We start from the raw sequence: 19,825 nt of genomic DNA, 5'->3' as shown, positions 1-19,825 counted from the left end.
TCGAATGATTTTATAAACAAGGATTCCAAGACAGATAGGTTTGCTGATTTTATATATCAGAGTACACTGATGCTTGTACCTTATGGAAGTACCTGATCATCATGTATTTGATGTTTGCTAATGTGATGCCCATGTCTGTGTGTTTGCCTAGTTGAAGGAGCAGAGGGAGCGAGAGAGACGGGCCAAGAAGAGCGCAGGAAATGTGTCTGAAGAAGTGGGCGAGTTTGATGACCTGGTGTCGGCCTTGCGCTCAGGTGAAGTGTTTGATAAGGACCTCTCCAAGCTCAAACGCAACCGCAAGCGATCAGTCAACCAGTTGGTGGAAAGCGGTGGACGTGAGAGGCCAATAACAAAGGTCAACTATTGACCACTGTGAAAGTTTGATTCACAGACTCTCATATACTGTACCTGAAGGAAACTCCTAACTGCCGTATGCCTCCCTCCTCACCCACATCTTGTGCTAACCCTTAATGACTCACAAGCTAAAGATGGACCTATTTCTAGACAGACCACTGTTGGCTCATCCTTTGTGTGCTGGAAGAATTCCTGCAGCACTGTGCTCAATACACTTTCTTAAATCTCTCGCTTATTTTTAATCCTACATGGGTCTTCCTCCTCTGCATGTCCGATGATTCATTCCTCTGAGCTAACTTCAGATGTAGCCTCAAACTGCCGAATACCCAAATCCACAGTCTTGGGTCTAGACTTAGCCATTCCCAATGCACAGTTTCCCCAAGATAGTTAAGATTAGCTGGAAAAGGAATAGTCAAGCAGTTCAGGACCTGGTGCCACTTGACTAGAAAAGGTACAGTATAGTTTGGGTAGCAAAGTTTGGACAGAATACGAGAGGCCTCTTTAAAACAGCTCTGGAAAGCTTTCCCAATGTTGAAAGTCACTGCCAGCTTCGTTAGGTGCTGATACCCTGTGTGCCTCTCTCTCCAGCTATATTTCTCTGGTGCTTTGATTAAGACAAGTGTCCTCTCTACCACTGGTACAACCGAGAATTACAAAGATACTGAGAGAGAGAGAGGGAGAGAGAGATTTAGGAGCCCATTTCTGCAGCTCTTGGCAATGCAATAACCTAGGTGAACTCTTATTTCATCAGTCTTGTATATGAACACATTGGAGCAACGGCAAGGTGGAGAACCTCTTAAAATTGGGATGGCCAGCTAGGAAAACAGGACACTGTGGTCACAACTCTATTGGCTGGGAAACCCCCCTTTCTCAAGTGCCTCCTTAAGCAGATGGCATACCTAAGGACTTGTAAGTTGGAGGTGTGGAGAGAGCACAGCGCTTCTGGGGAAAAAGACTAAGACTTCTGAGACAGGTCAATGCTGGAGGCATGCGTTAAAGTTCATTTCCACCTACAGTCCTTCTCTGTTTATTGAAATTCAGAAGATTTTGTGATGGCATTTCTTGCCAAAGCGCAAAAAAAAAAAAAAAAAAGTAAAACAAAAAGTAATGTAGTAAATGCAGGTAGAATGCCATTTATATATTTATTTATACAAAAAAGAAGCCAACATGCTAACTGCAGAATCTTTTTAATATTTTTTTTCATATATTTTCTAATTTGTACCTCTAATACTTTGGAATTTGATAGATTTTGGATTGGTGTGTAAAAGAAAATATCCTGTGATCCAAATTAATGATGCTCTGTGATTAGTCACACCAAACTTTGTGAAGACAAATCAAGAGGCAGCGCCATTTTCAGTTTAAAAGCACAATTCGTTCAGTCCACCGCTGCTTCGGGTTAAAAAAAAACAAAACAAATATGGCTTACCGTGCCACTTCAGATATGTGTCCATTAGTTTGCCCTGTAATCACTTTGGGCCATGGGTGCTTAGGTACATAACTAGAAAAGATTTGCAGGTTGTATGACTAATTTAACAGTCTGTGCCAGCATCTGTTATTTCGTTTGCATCCTCAGAGTGATGATTCCCTTGAAACAGTCAATGAGCTCAAAATCCACATGATGCAACCGACTTAATTATCCATATATTTGTTTTGTTTATATTGTTTTTCATTACATGTATATTAAGCATTATAAATTTAAGTAAGACGAAGGTTGCAAATGCATGGACAGTGGCCTTCTATTTGGATGCACATGGCTCTCGAGCAAGAGGGATGAAAAAAGAGAGTAAAATAGTAAGGGGAAAGTAAAGGTTAAGGATAAAACCCTCATGGCAACAATGGTAAGACTAAAGAGTGAGGACGTTCTGCATGGCAGAGTATGGTTTTGTTTGTGGTATCTGGGGTATAGCGTGATGAGGTCTGTTGTGATCTGATAAACTAAGACCAAACTGATACATTTAACATACACAGTTAAGCACCAATTGTCATTTTTGCACAATTCTGTGGACACGTTTGCTTTTCTTTCTGTCTAGCCTTTTCCCATCTGCCCATATGGAGGAAACTGTAGGGGTTTAGTAAGAGGATTGTTGTTATCTCTTAAGAGATGATTGAATATTCTCAGACTTGTTGCTGATCTTTAACCATTTGTGTGGTACCGCTCCTTGTCCCTGAAGAACCGGGGGCTACTTTTTACTCCTCTGTGCCAATAAGGTACTTTTATCCATAAGCCAAAATGTGGGGGGTAGGATGGAATACGTGTGGAAGCATATGGTGCCATTACAGAGAACTAGTGCTCATTTATACTCATTAATCTCTTTATTTGAGAGGGGACAGGTTTCCTCCTTAACTTATATTGATAAGTGAGGGCAGGAAATATCACTTTTTTTCATTCATATTTATATTATTATTTTTTGAACATATGCCAAATATACTAACCAAATACCCAGTGTTCAGTCTAACTGACCTACTACAACACTACCTTATTTAACCAATGAGTTCAATGTGAGCTGATTAGCTTCATCAGTTATACATCGGCAAGCTGCACTACATCCAACCGTTGGGTTTGAATTAATGGCTGTCGGGAAAGTAGTGGCACCTTCATAAAAAACGGCATTAAAATATGCTATAGCGGTGAAGCGGGCAGAACTGTTTGCTTTTCTTTCAGTGTGGCTTAAAAAGGTGAATGGGTGTTGCTCCTGTAAACTGACACTACATTGTGAAGATACAGTATAAAAAAAAAAAAGTATATAGCACTAATTCATTGACACTTTGGAATGTTTCTCACATTGGAAGGAATGAGCATTTTCTAAATGCTGATGTAAATGTAGGTGTTTTGGGGCCACTTCACTTTCCATTCTGCTCGCAGTTAGTAAGGCGAGTGCATTGGCTGATCGATGCTGGTAAAAATACATTGTTCCACCACTCGCTTTCTTCAGTCCAGTACCATGGGGTATTTAAAATCAGCAGTATTATTGTTTATTTGTGTTTATTTTATTAGGTATATATATATATATTTGGTCATTGACTGGCCAGGCAGAAAGGAAAGAAGAAGAATAAATGTAGCTTTGTTGCTTGATGCACTTTTGTTGTTTTGTAGGACAGGTTATTCCTGCACCCTCAACATGGACACGCTTGTGCCGCTAATCATTATATGAAAAATTAAGAGGCAGAGGAGCCGAGGAACAAAAGGAGTAGAAATGTGGTCAAATTTATTTTTGTACGTAATGAATAATGGCCTTTATAAATAACTGTCAATGGCTGGCTTGAATTGAGCGGGTCATCGTAGAGACAAAATTGTGACCCAACCGGGTTTCACGTAGATTTGCGGTTACGTTCTCAAAGGGACAAGACAGGAAGAGGCCGTTCAGACGTTAAATACACATCTGACTTTGGTCTGGTGACCACGTGCTGACACAATGACGAGGAGATAAATATATAGAGAATGTAGTCCTTTAAAACAGAACTTCAAGCTGTAACAGAGAGCACCAGTCTCCTCCACTGCCTCACTGTGCATCACTTGCTTTTGTTTCTTGTTTTCAAGCGAATGTTTGACTTTCACCTTTTGTTTAATGATGCACTTGTTTGCCAGAATGACTCAAAACAATGGTGCACGAATTTGATCCTTGATTGATACATATTATGGATAAGGAATCACATAAGACATGAAACACGAGTCACGCTTTGTACGGGCCATGAGAAGCTGCACTCTGGTTTGTGATAGGTTGTATATTGTGCAGAATGAGTATTTTTAAAGGTTGACTTGACGAGCTCCACCTGAAAGATGTATAGTTCTGAAATATTTTGTACACCATTCTAGTTGAGGACACAAAACAAAAAAAAATGTTAAGGAATGTTCCATTTTTCCTGTAAATTGAATCTATTTATTTGCCTTATTTAGTTTGCTATATTTTGTATGTATACACAGCATTACATCAAACAAAATGTTATAAAGTATAAATATGAATAACTATACTGTGGTCCTTGTATGTCAAATAGGTTTTTCACTTTCCTCAAGTCTGAAAAACTTTCATTTTATAATGGTTTTTTTTTTTTTTTTGGTTTTTTGCTCGCCATGCGTCCTTTTGTAGGGTAAAATAAACCTGTTTCCCTTACACAGATTGTGTTTGTTATTTACACTTAGTATAATGAAGCTCAAGAGTGCCCTCCACTGTTACTATATGCATCAACACTGTTCCAACTTGCGATACACTTCAATGACGAATCATAAATTGAGTTTTTATTATTTCAAACTATTATTTCATGTCCTTTCAGCTAATACACATTTATTGAACAATCATGTCATTGTTGTTATTCAATATTAAGGATCTGATTCAAAAGAAAGGTCAACCCAAAGAGTAATGGATATTAAACGTCAGTTTCTTGATCTTATGCAGGTCTTTAAATAACTGGCCTTTAGCGTACAATAAGTATTTAGTTAGCGGCAGCTCTTTTTAAAGCTTAGGCATGCTTAAATTTAAGTCCATAAAATACTAAATGCAATAGAACTTTTCTGCATGAATTAATGTTGTACAAATAGTGCTAGTCCTATCACTGATTCTCAAGTAATCTAAGCATTGTTGTGTGACACAATTAAACAGATTGTAGAATATATAGTAGTATGTAGTAAGAATATTTCTGGTCACCTAACTTGTGTGTCTGCCTAAGAGTTAATACAGCGAAGTCCCCCCAAGGACTGAAGATTGTCTTAATGGAACAATCAAGATCATTCATTCATTCATTATCTGTAACTCTTATCCAGTCCAGGGTCGCGGTGGGTCCAGAGCCTACCTGGAATCATTGGGCGCAAGGCGGGAATACACCCTGGAGGGGGGCCAGTCCTTCACAGGGTAACACACACACACACACACCTACGGACACTTTTGAGTCGCCAATTCACCTACCAACGTGTGTTTTTGGACTGTGGGAGGAAACCGGAGCACCCGGAGGAAACCCACACTGATACAGGGAAAACAAACCACACTCCTCACAGACAGTCACCCTGAGGAAACCCACACGGACACTGGGAGAACACACCACGCTACTCACAGACAGTCACCTGGAGGAAACCCACGCAGACACAGGGAGAACACACCACGCTACTCAGACAGTCACCCGGAGGAAACCCACACAGACACAGGGAGAACACACCAACTCCTCACAGACAGTCACCCGAAGGAAACCCACGCAGACACAGGGAGAACACACCACACTCCTCACAGACAGTCACCCGGAGGAAACCCACGCAAACACAGGGAGAACACACCACACTCTCCACATACAGTCACCCGGAGGAAACCCACACCGACACAGGGAGAACACACCACACTCCTCACAGACAGTCACCCGGAGGAAACCCACGCAAACACAGGGAGAACACACCACACTCTCCACATACAGTCACCCGGAGGAAACCCACACCGACACAGGGAGAACACACCACACTCCTCACAGACAGTCACCCTGAGGAAACCCACACGGACACTGGGAGAACACACCACGCTACTCACAGACAGTCACCTGGAGGAAACCCACGCAGACACAGGGAGAACACACCACGCTACTCAGACAGTCACCCGGAGGAAACCCACACAGACACAGGGAGAACACACCAACTCCTCACAGACAGTCACCCGAAGGAAACCCACGCAGACACAGGGAGAACACACCACACTCCTCACAGACAGTCACCCGGAGGAAACCCACGCAAACACAGGGAGAACACACCACACTCTCCACATACAGTCACCCGGAGGAAACCCACACCGACACAGGGAGAACACACTCCTCACAGACAGTCACCCGGAGGAAACCCACGCAAACACAGGGAGAACACACCACACTCTCCACATACAGTCACCCGGAGGAAACCCACACCGACACAGGGAGAACACACCACACTCCTCACAGACAGTCACCCGGAGGAAACCCACGCAAACACAGGGAGAACACACCACACTCTCCACATACAGTCACCCGGAGGAAACCCACACAGACACAGGGAGAACACACCACACTCCTCACAGACAGTCACCCAGAGCGGGAATCTAACCAACAACCCACAGGACCCTGGAGCTGTGTGACCGCGACACTACATGCTGCACCACCGTGCCGCCCACAATCAAGATCAAGTTTCAATATTCTATCTACACTTCAACCCCCAAATTAATAACATTTTGAATTCACATGTGTATATAATACATTCATAATGTTCACATTACCGTGAGCCTTCACGCACTCATAAAACATTTCACATTATCAAACAGTGTCAAAGGTTCTCTTGTTTTCAAACAATGTTCATAATAAGATTTCAATTAAATCAGTCCAGTTAATGGCAGTGTTTCTTTTTTTACTGCATTGTGCGCAGTTAACATGAACTATCTGAAGGGCAAGAGTTTTTAAAGGCACTATACTGACGTCAGTTTGGCTGCATAATACTTTTCTCAAAGTTTCCTACATTCATGGGATATGTAGTGATTTACGTGAGCGTTCAGCCGGTGCGCTGACAGTCACCTCGCTGTCCTCCGATCTTGCTGAGAAGTTTGATGTCGGTTATAACAATGTCACGACTCACTGCTTTGCACATGTCGTAGATCGCCAAGGCTGCGATAGTTGCTGCCGTCAGCGCCTCCATCTCCACCCCTGTGCGGCCTGTTGTCTGACACGTCGCCATGACAATGGCCATATACCCCTCCTCCTGGAGCTTCACTGAAACAGAGGCATGGTCCAGGGGCAGAGGATGACACAGAGGTATAAGAGATGAAGTCTGCTTTGCACCCATGATGCCTGCTAGCTGCGCGACTGTTAAAGCATCCCCCTTGGCCAGCTGGTTGGCGCGAACCAGGCCAAATGCCTTGGATCCGAGGATGACCCGGGCAGTGGCTGTGGCAGTGCGGCAGGTCACTGTTTTATCTCCGACGTTGACCATTGAAGCTTTGCCTTGTGTGTCAGTGTGGGTCAACTGGTCTGATGTTCCGTTCTGGTGTGGGACCTGCAGTTTAGTGTTTGCTATACCTAAATGTTTGGGACTGTTACTTTGATTGTGACACTCCCGTACGCCCTGCTGCAATGGATACCTTTGTCTGGGAAATCCCAGCACAGAATTAAAGAAAGGTCTGAGGAAAGACTGAGAGGACCATCTCAGTGACGTCTGCCTGAGATGGCCTACGAGTTCTTGTGCGTGTGTCAGCTGTGTAAACTTGTCTGTGCGTGTTTCGTCATAGAAAGCATAATGAAAATCAGAACACGGCATTGCATCACTGCTGAAGATGTCATGGAAAGCTAAGCCCCTTCCCTGACCAGCAAGGTAAACGTTTCCTATTGTCTCAGTTTCACATAAGACAGTGTTTGTAGAACCAGTTGTATCTGTGGGGTAAGTGCTGCTAGTAAAACTGTCACAGACTTCGCAACTCCAGTGTAGGTAGTAGGGGTCTTGAGACTGTGACACTATTCCGCTTAACAGAGAGATGAGGAGACTAGAAAGGCGAAGATGTTTGCTTCCTAGCACAGATACAGGTCTGCTGCGTTGTTTATCTGAAGAATTAAAAAGAAACATAAGAATTATAAACAACAACCACACACTGCCTGTTAATAATACATATAAACTAGGCCTGGATGAGAACACGATTAAGTATTGACTCCTCATTCCAAATTCAACCTGTCACTTATTGTAGCAGGTAATTAGCAGTTTGTAAAAGGTACTAGAAAATCTCAAGCCATTCATTTTGTAACAATATGAACCAGGGAGACAGGAGAGATTGTAGCTTGTTAGTTTGTAATAAAGAGTAAACAATGCAAATGGGAAAAAGAGGACACCCCAAATAACCTCTAACCTGCAAGGAGTGTCCTGTGACCTCTAATGCAGAGGTTTGCAGAGAGATACTAGCACTATTGGTGTATGCTGCTATCAATAAATAAAAAATACAGGATGAAATGGAATGATCAAAACAACCAGATGAGGTTTTTAAATAAATAACGAGCAAATTATACCAGACAATAACTAAACAGATACCATTCATTTTAGAGTGATTCAAACGATGAATTCTTATATAAAACGATGTGGGAATGGTTCAGAGGTTTATTACGTACAGATGTGTCACCCACCAATGAGGATCATCGGTCTGTTCTTCATCTGAGATATACTGAACATGCCTGTGAAGATGAAGCATAAGCACAATTATACACTTAAAGAAGTTAGCACGCAAAAGAAATCTGTTTCCATTAGACGCTGTGCTGAATCGTGAAGTGCAGTAGCATTAGTTCTGAAGAGCACAGGGAGCATTAGCGAAATGGACTGAATCCTCCTCCATTAACAAGAGGAGAGGAGGTGGATTACGTAGAGATGGATGGCCTGTGGAGTATGTCTAAGCCCTGAGGAGGGGAAAGTGAAACTCTATCATTCAAGCCACAGGAGAGAGATACAGAAGGCAGAAAGCAAAATAATAGGAACAATGATGCAGCATGGAAGAAGGTGGAAGGAAAGTAATAGAAAGAATTGTGGAAGGGAAAACGTGTGTAGGGATCTTTTATGGTTGGGGAGTTTGAGTCTTTGTTTAATACCTGCATGCTGTTTCTTCTTCCTCCCCACTGCAGCTCCTATAATTTCCAGCAGCTCCTCTTCAGATGCTCCAGAGCGTAGACAATCTCTCAATGACACCTCAGAGTTTCCAAACAGACACACCTGTGACACAAACATAAACACAAAAAGACAGGGTGTCGCAGTCACACAGCTCCAGGGACCTGGAGGTTGTGGGTTCGATTCCTGCTCCAGGTGACTGTCTGTGAGGAGTGTGGTGTGTTCTCCCTGTGTCGGCGTGGGTTTCCTCCGGGTGACTGTCTGCGAGGAGTGTGGTGTGTTCTCCCTGTGTCTGCGTGGGTTTCCTCCGGGTGACTGTCTGCGAGGAGTGTGGTGTGTCCTCCCTGTGTCTGCGTGGGTTTCCTCTGGGTGACTGTCTGCGAGGAGTGTGGTGTGTTCTCCCTGTGTCTGCGTGGGTTTCCTCCGGGTGACTGTCTGTGGGGAGTGTGGTGTGTTCTCCCTGTGTCTGCGTGGGTTTCCTCCCGGTGCTCTAGTTTCCTCCCACAGTCCAAAAACACACGTTGGTAGGTGGATTGGTGACTCAAATACGTCTGTAGGTGTGAGTGTGTGAGTGAATGTGTGTGTGTGTGTTGCCCTGTGAAGGACTGGCGCCCCCCTCCAGGGTGTATTCCCGCCTTGCGCCCAATGATTCCAGGTACGCTCTGGACCCACCCTGACCCTGAACTGGATAAGGTTTACAGATAATGAATGAATGAAAGCAAATTATCCTCACAGGCCTCAAAAGAAACCATGACAAAGTTAGGGCAACAGAATGAAACTACGCACTCAGCCTACCACTGACAACGTACCTTGAGGTTGCCATCAGCTGTGATGCGCAGGCGGTTGCAGGAGCCACAGAAATTGTCAGACATGGAGGTGATGAAGCCCAGTTGTCCTTGAAACCCTGGCACTCTGAATGCCTGGGTCCAAACACAGAAAATCAATCAGGAAAGTAAACCAAGAACACACCACTTCGTATACCTTTATGTAATCTTAATCAGGTGGAAGACAGTGTTATATTTTCTGCACATACACTAAAGGATGCAGTACTTGCAGGAATAAATTAACCAACATCTAGTAGACAGAGAGTGAGTACAAAAGGCACAAGGCCAGTAACATCATTTATCCTAAGCAATGAGTCATAATAAATGGTATCCCTTAATGGGTTAAAGTGGGATATCAACATAGGGAATAATTCATGGTGAGATGATTTATTCAGAAGGAGTCTGGAGACAGACTGACCTTGGCAGTGCCCGTTTCATCCCCAGGAAGGGGCTCCAGATTTGGCCACTGCTGCTTAATGCGGTCCAGCATCTCTGCATAGCTCACCATCTTCTTGAAGTTCCATTTATTTCCTCCAGATGGCGCAATTCAAACAGAATATTATATATATAAATAAATATATAAACGGGTTTCACAAATGTGTCTGAATATTTTGTGAAGCTTATGGTTTTGTGAAGTTTGTGGCATCGTAATTTTGAGGAGCAGTTTTTGAACGATCACTGGATTAAGAACACCTACCTTGTATCTACACTCTACACTTAATCTGCACTTTGGAGTTCTTGAGAATCACAGACTGATGTCCACTCGTTACTCTGCATACTTTCTTATCCCCATTTCTCCCTGCTCTTCATTGGTCAGGACCACCACAGGGCATGTATGATTGGAGTGGTGGATCATTCACAGTGCTGCAGTCACACAGTGTTGATCAGACCCTCAGGGTCACTGCTGGACAGAGAATAGCCCTCTAACGTGTAACATCCAGCCTACAGCTTCAGGATGTGCAGCGGTCTGTCACCACTGATAAAGGATTAGGGGACATCCAACACAAAGTGTGCAGCAACAGATGACCTACTCTCTTCAAGGTAAACTAACCAGGTAGGAATAAATGATCCACTACCCGAGTTATACCTGCTATGTGGTGGACCACTGAAGAGCAGGGTGAAAAAGGGCTAACAAAGTATGCAGAGCAACACGGGGACTTTGGTCTATTATCGCAGAACTCTAAAGTGCTCCTTTAAGGTCAGTGATAAAACAGACAATGTTTAATTATATATAATATATACATTTAAATATTAAGCCCATCTCTGTTTTATGCATTTACTGCCTTCATTTCTCAGTTTGGACTCCTCTACACTTAAATTTCCATCAGTCAGCTTACAAAATCCACAACACAACTCGAGCAGATCCCACTCAATGTTTCAAAATAAACCTCCGTCATCTGTCTGACAGACAGCTCTTTTGAAAAAAACATGTCTAATAAAAAGGTAGTCAGACATGTGTTTCTTATTGACCTTTAAAGCAAGTAAACTTCACAATCAATTTTAACAATAAGGTGACAGCTATTCTCACAGAGAAGAAAGAAGAAATGAAGCACTGTAAACACCACTGCTGTCAACGGGACATTTAAGCTGTGATTAGTAATTTGACATACATTTCCATTCATTCTTCTATCATTTCTAGCAGCTATAAAAGAAGGACATTGAGATTAAAAAGCAACCTACAACTGCGTATACAACGTACTCACAAATGTTTGTGAACACCTTCTCATCTAAATTTCTTTCTGAATTCAAAGGTATTGTAATTATTGAGTGGTTTTTACTCACGTTCCCAACTCTTCTGAGAAACCTTACTATAAATGTTAGTTCTGGATTTCAAAAGCTACTCCACCTCATCCAAAAAACGGTATTGGATGAAACTTTGTCACTAAAAAGAACACAGTTCTGCATCTTCACAGTTCAATGCCTGCAGGAGACTATACCCTTCTAGTCTAGTCTAGTTTGACTCCGAGATGGGTACTCATGGCACTGTCACACTTTCTTTCATGCATTTCTACAGACGTTATATAAGCTATATATTTACAGTTGAATACATGTGAACAGATGCATATTCATGTGTCTTAATTCACCAATTAGAGCAGTGACTACAAAGCTTTGGACAAGTGTTTTAGAATAATACAAATCTGTTTTCATTTGCAGAAAGCTGATATGTGATCATTCGTCTCAAAGACATCAGAAACACAAGCATTTCCTCAGCTCCAGGTGTTGGCTATACTCCATAAAGAAAGCTTACCATCAAAAGGCATGTACTCTATAAAACGCACATCCAAGGGTTTCCTCTCAGTCAGAGCCACAAAGTCCAGCAGTTCATCTTCATTCAGGCCCCTCATTACCACACAGTTCACCTGCCAGAAAAACCTGCACTTTAGTCAACACTGTACAAGGCTCATTAAAAGCTTAGCACTAAAAAGCTTAAATCCGCCTACTTAATAACCTCTGGTTACACGTATTGTTTTTGTTAGTATTGTGTCTGTATGTCGGCACAAGAAAGACATCCGTAAAATCAGTTTGAGCCAATATTCTCAGGGAGAGGGAGAAAAAACAAGAAGTAGGAGTTGGGGCAGAGGTGGGAGGAAAATATACAAAATATATTTGTACCTTAACTGGAATATAGCCCATTTCAATTGCCTTGTCAATCCCTTCCATCACCTTATGGAACCCTGTAGAAAAAGAGTGATATATAAATCATCAGAACAACGCGCAAAGATAAACCAGATGGAAAAGACATTAAGTAGAGAGAGCTGTATGAGCTAATTAGGAAATTAGGTTGAATCAGGAAACCACACAAAGTGTATAATTTGGACCAGAACCCTCTTCTGCCATATATCAAAATATTTCTGTCTGGACAGTGCTTCCACATTTATTTCTTGTTTACATAAAGGCCTGAATTAGAGCCAAGTTAAAAGGCACACAGTAGTCCTTCTGTTCCAGACACGAAGACTATTTCTGACTGAATCCAAGCCACTGCACTAATTGGTATCAGGAAGAGTTACTGTAGCATGACACGCTAACAGGGTTTCAAGTGTCAAAGTAAATAAAAGTGCTACGCACAAGCTTTCATATCCACAATTTTCCGTAGTTCAAAATCAACAACCCATTAAATAACAATTCATTAATCCTGTGCGTTAAAAGGAAGAAAATATCTTCAGTGTACACTCCCCCTCTGTGCTTTCCTGTGTACTGCTGTTTCTTCTCCTGAGCCACACTCCTCCATCTGTCTCTAGCACCGAGATATCTGCCACCCGAGGCTCCAGCATTCTGTCATTCCAGTCGGCTTCTACAATAACTCTGCTAGACCATCAACAAGATTAACTGCTTATCTGTGTTACTACAAGGCAGTTTTGGAGCAACACTACATCTCTCTCCATTGATTCTGGTGGGTGTGGACATAGATCACTAGTTTCCACTGGCCTGTATCTGGGGCTGGTGACCTATTAAACACAGCATCTTGACATCTCACCTTGAAAAAAGAAGACGGGAAAAAAAACGCTCACTTACCTTTACGTCTAACAATGAACTCAAACTTGGCCGGCACTAATGAGTCCAGACTGACATTGAGCAGGTCTACTCCTGCCTTTTTTAGACCAGGCAACACTCTGGCCAGGTTCATGCCATTAGTAGTTACAGCAATGGTCTTCAGACCAGTTAACTTCCGCATTTCCCCTGGAAACAAAAAGATCAAAGAGCTCGTTTCTGTAAAATGCATATTCATCATGGACGAACATGATAAAAATTGAAGGAAGGTAAACAATGGAAAAGGAAAAAAGCAAACTGCTGCTCATTTGTGATTTGGTTTTATATTTTCTTGTTTTATCTATTTAAAAAAACAGTATTTCTAAACGTATTCTTTATATACCTTATCTGTGACATTTGCCTGATTTCCAATGACAATTTTTTGTGTGTATCACTTACTGAGGTATAAAATCGCTCATAATAAAATAATGAGCAAGGGTCACAATTTTAATAGAGGATAATGCACAAAAGTGGTTGAAGCACCTGTTTATTGACACTGAGGTCACACAGGCTTCATGTGGCTAATGGGACAAGACTGCATACTGTAAACTATGAAAATAAACAAAAATTGAGTGATAAGCTTAAAAAAACTGTTTAAATTGACTGACTGCATTATTCGGCTAAACACTGAAGGCTTGTACATTTTTGTCAATAAAATATGTATTTATGAACAGTTTCTAAGTAAATGCTTGATTTTAATGATGGTGAGCCACACACACACACACACACACACACACACACACACACACACACATTTTAAACTAGCTGCTAAAATTTACATCTCATAAGACATTTATCATATGACTGCATGATGTGGTCAGAAGAATAACACATGATCTTTGACCAATCTGATCTAATTTTACCATGACATTGGCATTATGCGAGTTAAACTGGATCATGGATTTCAAGTTTCCAGCTCCACCTCCTCAAGCTTCTCCTACTACTAAGTATAATACTGCAGTACACTACTAACAAGACCTTAAAAAGAAAACTGCAGGTTATTGCATCTCAGAATGCTGCCAATGGGGTAAAATCTTATTTTTATTCAAAACTAATGACAGAGGAAACTGTATAGAAACTTAAAAAAAAATAATTCAAATCTGAAAGAATACATTGTGAATGCTGAAAACACGCCTGCGACTTTAATATTTAACAGAATTTTTACCGCTTGATAGATCTTGACTTCTAAAAAATACATCAGACACCAGGATGATTTCCTGGCATGAGATTATAACCATATGCATCAACAAAATATAACATGAAGAGGTTCTGTGGTTGAATTTCAGATTCAGAAGTCTGATGTATATTCCTATGCCACAGTGACGTGCACAGGCTCAGCTGGGCTGTAACAATCAGCTGACATTTAAACATATGGTTCAAATGAAGGTCTCGTATCACCACCAGTATCACAATGAAGCAACTGTATTCATTCATTCATTCATTATCTGTAAGCGCTTATCCAGTTCAGGGTCGCGGTGGGTCCAGAGCCTACCAGGTGGGAATACACTCTGAAGGGGGCGCCAGTCCTTCCCAGAGCAACACACACACATTCACTCACACACCTATGGACACTTTTGAGTCGCCAATTCACCTACCAACGTGTGTTTTTGGACTGTGGGAGGAAACCGGAGCACCTGGAGGAAACCCACGCAGACACAGGGAGAACACACCACACTCCTCACAGACAGTCACCCGGAGGACACCCACGCAGAAACAGGGAGAACACACCACCCTCCTCACAGACAGTCACTCGGAGGAAACCCACGCAGACACAGGGAGAACACACCACACTCCTCACAGACAGTCACCCGGAGGACACCCACGCAGAAACAGGGAGAACACACCACCCTCCTCACAGACAGTCACTCAGAGGAAACCCACGCAGACACAGGGAGAACACACCACACTCCTCACAGACAGTCACCCGGAGGACACCCACGCAGAAACAGGGAGAACACACCACCCTCCTCACAGACAGTCACTCAGAGGAAACCCACGCAGACACAGGGAGAACACACTACACTCCTCACAGACAGTCACCCGGAGCGGGAATCGAACCCACAACCTCCAGGTCCCTGGAGCTGTGTGACTGGGACACTACCTGCTGCACCACTGTGCCGCCCAGCAACTGTATTTCATGTCATAATTTGAAAAACTCAGCAGCACTCAGACACTCAGAGGGGATTTGTTGGCTGATGCTTATATCCAGCATTTTCCCCAGACTAATAATCTTTTGTGCAGTAGTACAGTATCAACCAAGTATTCTGCCCTTATAGAGTTTGATAAATAGTAAATCAGAGACTGCTTTGAAATATTAATCAAAGGTAATAACATGTATGATGCTGGCAATTTCCTTTTAAGTATTTATAAGACGATATTGATATAATTCTGATATTTCTCTGCATATTAATTGTTAAAATAAACAAACATTTCCAAATTCTAACTATGCTTACCAATAATATGGAGGACATCAGGGCGGATAAGTGGTTCTCCTCCTGTCAGACGAATCTTCTCCACTCCCTCTCGAACAAATAGTTGAGCCAGAAACAGCACCTCTTCTGTGGTCAACAGCTGGCTTCTCGGGGTCAGTTTTACTCCCTCCTCGGGCATACAATACTGACCTGTAACAAAACAACTTAGTTTTATATTTGTTGCACTGCTTAAGTATGAGTCTAAGGGTTTTTTTCAAGTTGTCTGAAACTGCATTTGGCCACAACCTCACTCTGAATGCACAAAGTAGCAAAATATTGCTGTTGGTAGATACATTTTTTTTGGCTTATTTCCATTGTTGCATTCATTTAAACTCATTTTTTGCACCTCCATTCAGGCCCCAAAAAAACATTCATCTGTTTTCTGTGAGTCAGTTGAAAGATTTTGGTGTCAGGAATATTCTACGAGCTGTTTGGATGGCTCCTTTACTGTGAGGTCACAATAATGAAATTTGCATAAAACCACACTGGCACGACCCCTCACCTGCATATACATGGATGGGTGGGGCGAGGCCATCAACAGCTTATTTGCATAAAAGTGACAGAGCCCTTAAACAGCTCATTCTGAAAGTGACTGAAACTAGGAAGAATAGATCTCTTTATAGGACAGTGATTTTGTGCAAAGAACTTCATGAACATGTTTTTTACAGCCCATAGACCTATTCTAACTTTTAAAAATCACTAATTACAGTGTGTGTAAATGTCATGTCAACAGACCAATAAAGAATGGTTAAATGTTTTGATATATTATGCCAGGGTGGTGAAACTATAGATATATGTATCACAATAGACATGTCATCAATTGTGATAAGAAAAATGTTCAATTGCAATAAAACCAATGTAAAAGTTTGATAATGTACATGCAACATTCAGCTTTTTAAGAAACCCCAAATGCAACAGCCAATCAAACAGCCAATCATGTTTCATTAATTGGAACAGCCAATCATTTAACAGGTTTAACTCTCTTGTATCTAAGACACTGTTGTATCTTGGACATGACAACACAGAAACAGCACAAGAGAGAAAATGAGAGCTGACACTGAGCAAATCAAGCATCTCTCTCCACAATGTTATAACAGTCTCACAAAAGCCTATACCACTAAGAAAATCACATACAGCGAAGGTTGCATTTTTCTGTGAGGGAAATTCGCAGATAACTGTGTCTCCTTCCAAAAGAGTCTGTGAGGAATTCTGAGAATGGCAAGACGTCCTTTAAGACTCTTCTGTGACCATGAGTTTTTAGAAGTTCCTGAATGTGGAGAGAAGAAAGAGGCAGTAATAAAAATGTTATTAAAATGTCATAATGTAAAAAGTAGCCTACATAAAACTTTGCAGAAAATACAGTATTTAAACATTTAGAAACTGTTTTAAAAAGAAAGTAAATGTGTAATAAAATTATACTTTAAAATAAAAAAGGGACTTTTATAAACACATTTCCTTTCCAACAATGAAAAATGTAACTTTGTCCTGAAATTATGCGGAATGTTGCTCATTTAATTCCAGAAATAGGTTTAATATTCTTAATGGAACATGCCAGTCCTAATCTCATTTAAATCCCACTAATAACAGATTCAATAGAGAAAAAAATAAACATGTGATGGCTTAATCATTAACATTGTGCAGAAAGAAGAGATATATATAAAAAGAGGACAGTATAAAAACTATATTTCACTCACTTGCGATGTTTTGGTAAAGAATTGGTGAACTGAAAATATGGCAATTTCTTAAAACAATCCAAGATCTCACTGTAAAATTATTTGATGTATTTAACTGTCCAATATGTATTCAGAAAAATTCTTTCACACTTGGATTTCAGTGAATCCTGGAATTTAAACCTGAGATTTAGCAAAAGCTGTGTGACCGTGCCTAGGAGCCTTATGAAAACCTCACCAAAAATGTCATAAGATGAGGGAAAAGAAGGGCTCAACTGATGCAGTAAAACCTTGAGTGAATATCTAGAATTATTGAGCTTAATTTATTTAATCAAACTTAGATGTTGTAACCGTCTGTATATAAATCAATAAAATGTAATACTTAATACAATATCAATGCTCCTTTCAATTAAATAACTATGTAAAAAAATAAACAATAAATAAACAGCAGTAAAGCTACAGACATCAAATGTAAATGGATGCAAACGTTGCAGTTAATTAGCTTTTTGAACTAGACCTAAACTTGGCAAATTGGTAGAGCTTCAAGGTTGTCCAGCCACTTCTTATATAAAGGCCATATCTCCAACCAAACTACATTCATTAAATTCTCACATGTCATAAAAATATTTATCACTGCTCATAGATTTAGACATAGTTCTTCTACCCTGGTCCTATGCCATTTAATTAATTTTATGGCATTGCTTAATAAGCACAGTGTCTCACCAATGTTAGATTTTGCCCGTTCAGAGCTACTGGCCACAGTGTCCTGATTTTATGAATAGCAGGGCTGTCTTAAACCTATACATGAGATGTTTTGCTTTCTACTGCGAGTTAACAATTAACTGAGATGTATCTGTGAACCATTTTACTGTTTGACAGCAAACCACTTACGTTTCTATAAAGAACCAGGTTAAAGAAACTGAAGATCAAGTGATGTATTTTTAAGGTTTTAAAAGGTTCTTCACGCTCACACATCTCTAAAACAAACATGGTTCTTTATGGAGAACCCAAAGTGGTTCTTATACGGCATCACTCTAAGAACACTTTAGGGCATTTTTATTTTGAAGAGTGAACTATCTAGATAATAATAATTCTTATTTGTCGTCCATTTAAGAAACGATACCATGGGCAGGCTGTTTTTTAAAATCTTCACCATTCTGAAATTTTTAATTTTAAATATTTTCGTTTTGTTTGGGTTTTTGTCACATGACAAGCAAATCCCAGTTGTCACAGATAAAAGAGTATGGTCAGTATACAGTAGGGTGACCAGACGTCCTCTTTTACCCGGACATGTTCTCTTTTTTTTAGACGTAAAAAATCGTCCAGGGGGAATTTCACAAACGTCCGGGATTTTGTTTTTCTAGAGCTTACATAGAACTTCGAGAAGTTTCCTTCAAAAACTAGTCCCGCCCTCCCCTACTCCGATTGGTTCGCTTGAGTGAGAAGGGGGAGTGGTGAAGTAGCCTAAAATCTTCTGATTGGACGGTCTGACTGTAGAGCTACCGTTATTGGTCGATAACCTTCTCTATAAACATTTAATTGGTCAGTCTGTCAGTCGTCCACCCCCCTCCCTCTTTTTCACATCTCAGATCTGGTCACCCTAGTATACAGTATGTTTTCGTAATGTTGCTGTGTATTTCCAAATTGGCAGATTTCAGAAAAGGGGAAGAAAATTTTATAAAATTTAACAGCTTATGTTTTCAAATATGAGATATCTTCAATCGGGTGAAGCACGTCTACTGCCAAGACCTCATCAAGACACTCAGACCTGTCTTGGTGTCCCATGTCATGTAAAATCCTAGCTATATTTTAAATATTTGTGTTGTGAAACTGGTGCCCCCTGGAACTCATACTATTACCACAGCTACAAAGAAACCGTTCAATTAAATATTTAACAACAAAAAGTTGAACTGACTTGTGTTAATATTTCAGTAATTAGGCAGACAATTTAGCAAATAAATTCATTTAGGAAAACAAGGCTAGGGCACAGCTCGCCAAGTAAGAAAAATATAAAATGTACTGAAGCCTGAACTGCGCTTTCTTCGTGTTTTTACCTGCTGAGCTTGTGGTTTAGCTTGGGTGAGCTTGGTATAAGCTGAAGTCCCGGGCTCTGGGGACTGCGTCTCCTCTTTAGTTACAGAGTATCCGCGCTGCTCTACTAGTTTGTTTCCAGTTGGAAGTCTCTCTCTACGTAGGGCCCTGACAGCGTGCGACCTGAAGATAAACCAACAGCTCTGTCTGCCGCTGAAGGCCATTTCAGACTAGGACTTTCCAGCTCTGCAATAACGTACACCTTATCTCTTCTTTATCCATTTGCGGCTCATCGGAATCTGAAGTTCACAGCCAAACCGTGCTCACTTGCCTTTACTCCTGCGACACCAGAGGAGGAGTATCGTCTTTCAGCCAATC

General features: G+C 41.2%; 2 protein-coding genes across 7 annotated transcripts in view; one reads left to right on the top strand and one right to left on the bottom strand.

The window, feature by feature from the left end:
• The window catches only part of daam2 (dishevelled associated activator of morphogenesis 2), a 109,081-nt gene extending 104,807 nt beyond the window's left edge, over positions 1–4,274 (top strand). For all 5 annotated transcript variants that reach the window (XM_066675285.1, XM_066675263.1, XM_066675274.1 and 2 more), the window contains one exon: positions 152–4,274. In XM_066675285.1, the coding sequence (XP_066531382.1) occupies positions 152–367 (216 nt within the window). In that variant the 3' untranslated portion in view covers positions 368–4,274. The remainder of the gene's footprint in view (positions 1–151) is intronic.
• A 174-nt stretch (positions 4,275–4,448) lies between these two features.
• Positions 4,449–19,774, bottom strand: mocs1 (molybdenum cofactor synthesis 1). Of its 2 annotated transcripts, none has more exons than XM_066675301.1 (11): positions 19,471–19,774; positions 16,881–17,013; positions 15,729–15,896; positions 13,261–13,425; positions 12,361–12,422; positions 11,996–12,107; positions 10,166–10,278; positions 9,733–9,843; positions 8,908–9,028; positions 8,452–8,499; positions 4,449–7,881 (listed from the first exon to the last, which is right to left on the bottom strand). In XM_066675301.1, exons 1-11 carry the CDS (start codon positions 19,669–19,671, stop codon positions 6,839–6,841), a joined length of 2,277 nt encoding a protein of 758 aa, XP_066531398.1. In that variant the 5' UTR covers positions 19,672–19,774; the 3' UTR covers positions 4,449–6,838. The 2 variants fall into 2 exon arrangements, with proteins under 2 accessions (XP_066531398.1, XP_066531406.1); XM_066675309.1 differs by having other exon boundaries at positions 7,742–7,881; positions 8,437–8,499.
• Between the last annotated feature and the right edge of the window lie 51 nt (positions 19,775–19,825).

The sequence above is a fragment of the Hoplias malabaricus genome, chromosome 1, assembly GCF_029633855.1.
Source record: "Hoplias malabaricus isolate fHopMal1 chromosome 1, fHopMal1.hap1, whole genome shotgun sequence".
NCBI lineage: Eukaryota > Metazoa > Chordata > Actinopteri > Characiformes > Erythrinidae > Hoplias > Hoplias malabaricus.
This window is presented reverse-complemented; position numbering and strand designations above follow the sequence as displayed.